The sequence below is a fragment of the Lepidochelys olivacea genome (genome assembly GCF_965140295.1).
Source record: "Lepidochelys olivacea isolate rLepOli2 genome assembly, chromosome: 3".
Taxonomy (NCBI): Eukaryota; Metazoa; Chordata; order Testudines; family Cheloniidae; genus Lepidochelys; species Lepidochelys olivacea.
This window is the reverse complement of record NC_140413.1, coordinates 97387318-97397148: the sequence shown is the minus strand read 5'-3', so window position 1 is coordinate 97397148 and position 9831 is coordinate 97387318. Positions and strand designations below refer to the sequence as shown.

At 40.9% G+C, this 9831-nt stretch overlaps 1 protein-coding gene across 1 annotated transcript; it reads right to left on the bottom strand.

The window, feature by feature from the left end:
• Window positions 1-201: 201 nt before the first annotated feature.
• CENPW (centromere protein W) lies at window positions 202-7998 on the bottom strand. The gene is made up of 3 exons (XM_084623597.1): window positions 7646-7998; window positions 2822-2935; window positions 202-1274 (listed from the first exon to the last, which is right to left on the bottom strand). The coding sequence occupies exons 1-3, from the start codon at window positions 7733-7735 to the stop codon at window positions 1248-1250; spliced, it is 231 nt and encodes a 76-aa protein (XP_084479723.1). The 5' UTR covers window positions 7736-7998; the 3' UTR covers window positions 202-1247.
• Between the last annotated feature and the right edge of the window lie 1833 nt (window positions 7999-9831).

The window sequence follows — 9831 nt, the reverse complement described above, 5'->3', positions numbered from 1 at the left end:
AAGCATGCTATTTGTACAGTTTATGCATTTGGATTTAAATTTTACTACAATTTGCTTAAATAGATCTGAATATTTTCATTTGGTAAAATTCCTGTTTGATTTATCTTTGCATACTTTGAGTCCTGTTAACATATTAACAGTATAAGACAATTCAACATGACCACATTGTATAAAAAGTCTTTATTTTTTTCTGTTCAATGAAAAATTAATTAACTGATATGCACACATGAAGCACTGTTAACGAATATTACATAAATCACAAAGCAACACAAAAGAAAAAGATACAAGTCTACATTTTTAAAAGTTTAGTTTCATAAGGATTCTAGACACTTGAAATTGAAGCACTATATACGTAAAATATATACACCATATCCACACACCACTGAGATTCAACCCAGAGAAATGAAGGCAGAGAGCAGCATAGTATCCATGCCTAGCTGATCCTTGATGCCGCTTCTAGGTCTAACTTCAAGCACAGCAACTGATGTCAGTTGTAGTGGTTGTTTTTATGAAGTGCACCTGTCCACAAGGACCTAAATTAAGACCATCAGCTCATTTGATGTAAACCACAGGACAGTCAATGGAGCAATTTTGGGAGAAGTCAGGACACCATCTAAAAATAAAGGTTCCATATCCCATTACCAGTCCCAAAAAATATAGAAGGTTTATTTAAGTAACTTGTGCTGTTCTTTAAAATTATTTCAAGAATTAAGGCTCTGAAACTAGATATTTATAAACAATCTGAAACCAAGATATTTGATGCAACATTTTCAGACTGTCAGTCTTCTTTAAAAAGCCAACATTTTGCTGCTATAACAAAAACTAACCTGACATTTAGCGTAAACTCCTCATTAATAAGTCTCTCTTAGAATGATTAATATATTAGGAATACAACTACCGTAAGCACATGGAAGGGAAATGCTATAGGCTTTTCCCAGTATTTTAGTTGAAGATGCAACCGAAAACTTACATTATAAAAAGAAATAATAATAATTACCTTCACCACAAGTGTTTGCCTTGTGCTTTGGTAAGAGACTCATGTATAAAGGAATGCACATCACATGTAAACATGGATGTTTCTTAAGAACATAAGTCCAATTCCTCAACAAAGGTAAAGCAGTGTAGATGTATTGACTTCAATGAAATTATGCTTATTTATACCAACTGAGGATCTTAGCCATGATACTAAAGAGTTAATAAAAATACACTGGTAAAGCAAGCAGGATTAGAGAGTACTTCTTGATTTCCTAGCCTCTGCTCTTCTTTAAGATAACCTGTGAAAGTGAAAGAAAGTATATTCATCATTACTTATATGCCCACTGTTATTCAAACAAAATCAGTCATATTGAAATTCATATCACAGAACATACTTTAGACAAAATGCAACTTCAAATGCAAAAAACTTTCCAAAACAAATGTTTTCTAGAGACCACCCAGAGGTGTCAATAGTTCTTCAAAGCTCTCACCACATCCCTTAAGGCTCTGACCCCATTATATCTAGATATCACATTTTATAACATCTTGTGCTTTTACTGCTGTTATGGGTTGATTTTTGTTTGTAATGCTTCATATTGGGGTTTTTTTTAATTTATGAAAAGGGCACCAAAACTTTTGAATGGGCATTTTTTGGTTTAGAGTTTAAATTAAGAAGTTCACTTCTCAGCCCGACTGAGAACCATTTAAGTGTTAACATTATTAAAACGAGGCAATTTCTTCTTTCTCCATCTTTTCACTTAAAAAAATAGAAGAGCAACGATATTTAAATAATATTAAGACTGCACAGTTAAAAAGTTAGAAATGCACAAGATTGTAACCACAATATTTAACAGGGCCACACTGCACATCTTCTATATTTTGTATTAAATATATTAGCATTAATATATCCAGCAAATATTTTACAAGAAAAATAGGACTAGAAAATTTAATATGCATGGGGTGCTGGGCCTCCAATATGTTAAAGCTGCATGGCATCATTTTTCCATTTTGTCCAGTCCTACTAAGGTAGATGCAAGGATGACTCAGCATCTGAAAGAGATGGAGTTTTGGATGAGACCTTACACTTCCAAGTGTTCCTCTCCCACACTCCACTCAGGAATTCCCTTGCCTAAATGAAACAGGGCAGGGTCCAGGGAGAGAGAGAAACAAGTGGGGGTCTAGGATTGGAAGGAGCATCAGATGCCCTCTCCGGATGTTTGTCTTAAACTGCTTTTTGTTGTTTCATGCAATCTACTTGTGAAGCTCTCTCAGACCACCTGCTTAGCCTGGGCTCAAGATGATATTCCTCACCTCCCCACTGGTAACAGACCCACATGTATTGTTGCAGTTAAGATCAGCAGAGCCACTATACCTACAGCTCCCTTGATATAACAGCATTTTCCACAAACACTCCTCCACTCTGGAACTTGATCCCATTCTTGGTCTGGAAGAGTCCAGATTTTCATCACTCCCCACACTCGAGACACTGAAGGGCAGGGAAATTATGGTCTTTGTTTTGGAAAATTTTTAAATTTGGAGTTATGGAAAGAGATGGGGAATATGTTAATGTGCGGGCAGTTTATTTGATGTTATTGTAGTGAATTTTACAACACTGATTTTTTTATTATTGTTAAGGTTCCGGAGGATTAATATATTTTGAGGTGGGTTTTTTAAAATGTTTTGTTTATATATAAAAAACATAGCAAAGATAGCATTGCTCTAGAAATCTTTACTGTTGTATATCCTGGCTTTTGTATAGTAACAATGCGACCTTATCGATAAACCTTTAATATTAAGTGTTTAAGCAAAAAAAGGGAGAGAGAAATTTCAACTTTAATTTTATTACCTTTCCTGCCACCATGGTATGTTCAGATTTAATTGTTTTACTCTTGTTCTCGAAAGCATTTGCCCTGGCTTCTTCTGCTAATCGGTGGAGAAACAGTAAGAAGTTCAAATGCACCTTTGAAGAACAAAACACCAATGCAGTGAAATAGGTTTCCAACAAAATGCTTATAAACTGTCAATCATTTATATGGATTTAGCAAATACTTTATTTTTAAAAGGGCATGAATCCTTTACTTCAAAAGATGCAGCGAAATAATTCCTGTGAAGGGTTTTCAAGAAAACCCTATTACTCAGCTACAGTTTAATTTTCTAGCCCTGAACATTTCTTGCCCCCAAAAATTTCCTGCACACACAGCTTCAATTTAGCCAAACTTCTAAAAAGTGTCTGTACTAAAAAAAAGCCACAGATACACCTGCAGGCATAATACTTGGTCCTACAGAATATACTTTGGTGTTTCCCAACAGTTTCCTAAAAAAAAAAATCCTGTCTACAACTAGGAGTTACGCCTTTAGGTTCAAACCATGTACTCATTTAGTTTGTCGGTAACTAAAAAAACCTGGACTTAGTTTAGATTTTATGAATCACCCTTGAGCCCTCTCACTTTGTGCTGAATATTTACCTACAATTATTTTCAGAGACAGTGTTTCTTTATTTAACCATTCTTTAGGAATTGCGGGGGGAAGGAGCAATTAGTACCATGTGACCAGTTAACTCCTTCCTGCCATCACCAAGTATGGTCCACAAACTAGTTTGGGAAATTCTTCCCGTATGTTAGTCCAAGACTCTCATTTCCAATCCTGCAGTGCAAAGCAGCAGCAACTATCTCCTAGGTCAAATGAAATGATCCCTCACACCCTGTCCATATTACAGACGACATTAAGGAAAGGGCAGCGCTCTGCTCCATCAGTACTCAACCCTCAGGCTATGGTTACGCTAGAGAGTTTACAGCGCCGCAGCTGGACTAACGCATCTGCGCTGCTGTAAACTCTCCAATGTAGCTGTTCTAAATTGAGGGGACAGAGCTCTCCCATAGGCTTAATTACTCTAGCCACCGCGAGAAGTGGCAGGAGGGAGAAGCTCTTTGGCGGTGGGAGAAGCTCTCCTGCTGACATAGTGCTGTCCGCACCAGCGCTCAGGTTGGTGTAACTTATGTTGCTTGGAGTGGCTTTTTCACATCCCAAGCGACATAAATTATACTGACAGAAGTGAGAGTGTAGACATAATCTAATTTAAACATACAGAATAAGGGAGCCATAACAGACTCCCTCAAACTCCTCCACATCTTCTTGCACCAAGCAGATCTCAAACACAGGATAGAATATACCCCACTGATTAATGGAATAACGGCTATCAAAACAAATAGCTTCTTAAAATCATAAAAATGCAAGTGCCAGACAGGTGATTAAAAATTAATCTCTTGATAAATGTAGTGCCTCAGTTTTCAAAGGAAAGAGGAAAAGAAAGGAGAAACTAAACTACAGATTGTACAGTTTAACACAACCTGCACCAGAGGCCTAATCCCAAAAACATTTACTCACAAGTGGCCCCATTATCTTCAATGGGCTACTTGAGTAAACCCACTCCTGTAATCTTAATACAGCACAATTAAGACTATTATACACTGCTCTTGACCCCCATGTGTAATGTCCATTGACAACAATGGAAATGTGGTCATGGATCAAGGGCAGACATGGGTCTTTAAGTTTTCAACTATAAACGTATACACATTTGAGTTCATATTATGTCCCACTACACACTTATTTCCCACTGCAGAGGTTTTATTCTAAGTGACTAGCTTAAAACTGATATAGGATGATAGATGGTCAATGGTATTTTAAAAGTTAAAAGTTTGCCAGAAGCTGGGAATGGGCGACAGGGGATGATGGATTACTTGATTACCTGTTCCGTTCATTCCCTCTGAGGCACCTGGCATTGGCCACTGTCGGAAAACAGGATATTGGGCTAGATGGACCTTTGGTCTGACCCAGTATGGCCATTTCTTAAGTTCTAACGGCTGAATTTTAAAATAAGCATTTTACCCTAACAGGTTTCATTTACAAGAGAAAAGATTGTCGGTCCTGGGGCCAGTTTTGTTCAATATCTTCATAAATGATCTGGAGGATGGTGTGGATTGCACTCTCAGCAAATTTGCGGATGATACTAAACTGGGAGGAGTGGTAGATACGCTGGAGGGGAGGGATAGGATACAGAAGGACCTAGACAAATTGGAGGATTGGGCCAAAAGAAATCTGATGAGGTTCAATAAGGATAAGTGCAGGGTCCTGCACTTAGGACGGAAGAACCCAATGCACAGCTACAGACTAGGGACCGAATGGCTAGGCAGCAGTTCTGCGGAAAAGGACCTAGGGGTGACAGTGGACGAGAAGCTGGATATGAGTCAGCAGTGTGCCCTTGTTGCCAAGAAGGCCAATGGCATTTTGGGATGTATAAGTAGGGGCATAGCGAGCAGATCGAGGGACGTGATCGTTCCCCTCTATTCGACATTGGTGAGGCCTCATCTGGAGTACTGTGTCCAGTTTTGGGCCCCACACTTCAAGAAGGATGTGGATAAATTGGAGAGAGTCCAGCGAAGGGCAACAAAAATGATTAGGGGACTGGAACACATGAGTTATGAGGAGAGGCTGAGGGAGCTGGGATTGTTTAGCCTGCAGAAGAGAAGAATGAGGGGGGATTTGATAGCTGCTTTCAACTACCTGAAAGGGGGTTCCAAAGAGGATGGCTCTAGACTGTTCTCAATGGTAGCAGATGACAGAACGAGGAGTAATGGTCTCAAGTTGCAGTGGGGGAGGTTTAGATTGGATATTAGGAAAAACTTTTTCACTAAGAGGGTGGTGAAACACTGGAATGCGTTACCTAGGGAGGTGGTAGAATCTCCTTCCTTAGAGGTTTTTAAGGTCAGGCTTGACAAAGCCCTGGCTGGGATGATTTAACTGGGAATTGGTCCTGCTTTGAGCAGGGGGTTGGACTAGATGACCTTCTGGGGTCCCTTCCAACCCTGATATTCTATGATTCTATGAATGCACTCCATCGCTCAATTTGAGGCCTAAGTTATTCAGGTGTCTTTACCAGAAAATGCACAATTTAAGATGCATACATGCAGTGCATCTCTGTTATTAACCAACATTCAGTTACCTGACAGTCCACCACAGCATTACACTCATTTATCCCAAGTCCCCATTTCCAAAATATAGCATCTATACTCTCCAACCACCAGTTATATATGTTATTTATTCAAAAGTTGGCCAAATAACCATATGGTTACTAACTGATGGCTAACTCACCTTTGCTGTAATACATATGGAAAACTGCAATATGATAAGAACTAGGCAGGTGGGAAACTGCAATTACTCCTTCTGATTGGCTAAAAATTGCCTATATCCTCTTAGTGTCACCCTATTTCCCTCAAAGACCAGCCTGCTTAGCCTTTCATTAAATCTGTTATTTCTTTTAGATTGTACACTCTTTGGAGGCAGGGTCTGTCATTTACTATATATACAGTACCTGTAACAAAGAGGTCTGGATCTGATCAGCCTGTAGAGGTAACTGCAAAATAAAACAGGCTTGGCAGAATATGATTTTTATTTATAATTTTGATGGATAATATCAATATTTATTTTGACAGGTTTCAGAGTAGCAGCCGTGTTAGTCTGTATCTGCAAAAAGAAAAGGAGTACTTGTGGCACCTTAGAGACTAACAAATTTATTTGAGCATAAGCTTTCGTGAGCTACAGCTCACTTCAGTGGATGCACTTTTTAAGCATTTTTTCAATTTTATCAATTTATATGTTCATAGTTGCAGGAAATTATTGGGATCTCAGACAATTTAATGACAGTAGACACTGAGGCCAGGTCACCCTACAGACTTATATCAGTATAACGGTTACTCAAGGGTGTGAAAAATCCATACCCCTAAGCAACATAGTTATACGAATCTAACCCCATGTGTAGATAGCATTATGTCAGCAGGAGAGCTTTTCTCACAACAACATTGCTCCTGTGGAGACTGATTAACTAGGTCGACAGAAGAAGCTCTCCCATCAGCATAGGAGCATCTTCACTTAAGCACTACAGCGGCGCAACTGTAGCCAATGCAGCATTTTAAGTATACCTGCCCTGAGTTTAAAAAAAATAAAGTATTATTGCCATTAAAACACAAGTTATCACATGTTAAACTATGCAAAGTATATATCCTTAAATCAAATAAAATTGTCAAGTAGCACTTTTCTTACTTTGCCCATCTGCAAATATCGATTATTAGTCACAGAAATATCTTTTCATGGGGTTCTGTGTGCTACAGTGAAATCAACCATTTACCAATAAAATCGAATCCTTTCAAGCCTAAATATTAACAATATGATGGTCAACCTGGTGTCCCTGAGGAGTGTAGTACCTTGTAATGCACCTCTACTGACCTCACGTCCCCGTGCCCAGAAGCCACCTGGACCCACACACACAAGCGGGGCAGGGGCAGCTCAACTCTCCAGTGAGCCAAAACTGCAGAGCAACTAGGGACCAGTCACATATCCTGGGGGGGGGGGAACCACACCCCCAAAGGCGGCGCAGCCCCACATCCCCTCGCACTAGGGTGACCTACCCTCAGCGTGCCCGCCCCCGCCGCCGCCCCCGGGCAGCTGGTGCCGTACCCCCGTCGCGGCCTGGTATTTGGACGCTGCAGAGCCGTTGCCGCACGAGGAGGGGAGCTCGTCTGCCAGGGGCAGGAGTTCGCGCCTGCGCAGATCCCTCGGCCCCCTCCCGCCCTGTCCCAGCCCAGCCCCCGGGGGCTCCCCCCTCGGTTCCCCTCACCAGCAGGTCGGCGTTGGCCGCCAGACGAAGTTGGGGCTTGTGTCTCTTTATCAGCTTCCGCAGGGTGCTGCGGGGCGCCGCTCGCTTCATCCTCCCCGCCACCGCCGTGCAGGCTACAGCCCCCGGGGAGCCGAGAGCGCAGCGCGCGGAGGGGCCGGTCGTTCACGCGCGGGTCCAACCGCCCTTTCCTGTCCCCACCAGCCTCGGGACCGTTCGAATCCGCCGCTCAACCGCCGCGCAGCCGCACCAAGACTCCTGCTGACGCGCCCGCCCGCAACAGTGAAGGCGAAGGCTCCTCCCCTTTGCCTCCAAACTTTAAGGCTAAGCGCGCGCCGCTGGGCTGCGGGAAGTAGCGCGTGCGCTGCCTCCCCCCGCCCGCTCCAGGATCCTCCTCCTCCTCTTCTTCTTCCTTCCCGCCTCAGAACGGACGTCTTAGTTCCCGCAGCCTTAGCCGAGGCGCGCTGTGGCAGGGAGAGCGGGAGGTTGCATCTGCTCCGTCAGTGGGGCAGGGGAGTTCTTCTCCCCTGCTGCACATCGTTCAGTCACAGCCATTAAAATAAAGCCAATCTGACAGCTCCGGCCAGGAGTTGCAACAGAGAGCACCCAACAGTGCCAGGGCCTGCACTGCCCAGTTTCTGCCCCCAGCTGTGCCAGTCAGTTATTAGTGACTTGTTACAGCCAGGAGCTCACCTACCCAGTGGCTCCAACCTTTCCCTGACTACTGTACTGCTTTCAGGAGTCTGATTTGTTCTATGTACCCCAAGTTACACCTCACTTAAGAACTACTTGCTTACAAAATCAGACATAAAAATACAAAGGTGTCACAGCACAGCATTACTGAAAAAAATGCTTACTTTCTCATTTGTATCATATAATTATAAATCAAACGGAATATAAATATTATATTTTCATTTCAGTGTATAGTATATAGAGCCATATAAAAAAGTCATGGTAGGAAAGTTTAGTTTGTACTAACTTCGCTAGTGCATTTTATGTAGCCTGTTGTAAAACTAGGCAAATATCTAGATGAGTTAAATTACCCCTTGTTACCCCAAAATTTGGACCTCAGGCACTCCAAGAGTGATTTGCTTATGATTATGCAATTTATTCTGTCCAAATGAGTAATAAGGTTGTGACTTGCCCTAAAGGAATTGCCAGGGGTCTTGCTAACCCTGAAAGGACACGGATACAGCCTTCCGCTCAAGAATTGACACACACAAGCAGAACTTGTTCAAAACAAAATAATACTTATTTAAAAGAAATAAGTAGTTACAATATATCTAATAAAGCAAGAAAGAAATACTTAGAGCATAGTAAAATACAATAGAATTACATTTAAAAATCATATAATAAAATGGTGCACCAAAAGATACATAATACACAGAAGATACAGACCATATAGCAGTTACAATGTAATAGGCATATAGAGACCCTGAATACACAAAGGCCTTAGTTTTAACATTACAATTAGGGCTGTCGATTAATCACAGTTAACTCATATGATTAACTCAAAGAAATTAACTGCAATTAAAAAAATTAATTGCAATTAATCACACTGGTAAACAACAGAATACCAGTTGAAATTTATTAAATATTTTTGGATGTTTTTCTACATTTTCAAATATATTGCTTTCAATTACAACTCAGAGTACAAAGTGTACAGTGCTCACTTTATATTAGTTTTTATTACAAATATTTGCACTGTAAAAATGATAAAAGAAATAGTATTTTTCAATTCACCTCATACAAGTAGCGTAGTGCAATCTCTATCGTGAAAGTGTAACTTACAAATGTAGATTTTTTTTGTTACATAACTACACTCAAAAACAAAACAATGTAAAACTATTCCACCAGCTAGAAAAACCAGCATTAAGGCTGCTTTGCAATGCCAGAGCAGAGCTAGGGCCATGGCATGTGATTCTGAAGTTAAAACTCATTTCACAGTACAGCAAGAGATACAGCACAGTGTAGCTCAATCTTTTCAGGTTGGCGACCCTTTATTTGAAATCACAAAATTTTGTGACCCTTTTGTATTTGCCATAAGAGTAAAAGGTGTAGCAGTGATAAGTTTGTATAATTTATGTGTATATGTGTGTGTACTGAGAGGATGACAGAATACTTGTCTTTGAACAGTAAGGTCTTGTCTACACTGTGGGGGGATCGATCTAAGTTACACAACTTCAGCT

Bases quoted from the DNA above. Each gene is read 5' to 3' on its own strand.
- CENPW (XM_084623597.1), bottom strand. From the start codon at position 7,735: ATGAAGCGAGCGGCGCCCCGCAGCACCCTGCGGAAGCTGATAAAGAGA. The intron at 2,936-7,645 runs GTGAGGGGAACC...TGTTCTTCAAAG, and splicing joins CGGCCAACGCCGACCTGCTG to GTGCATTTGAACTTCTTACT. The intron at 1,275-2,821 runs GTAATAAAATTA...TCACTTTCACAG, and splicing joins ATACCATGGTGGCAGGAAAG to GTTATCTTAAAGAAGAGCAG.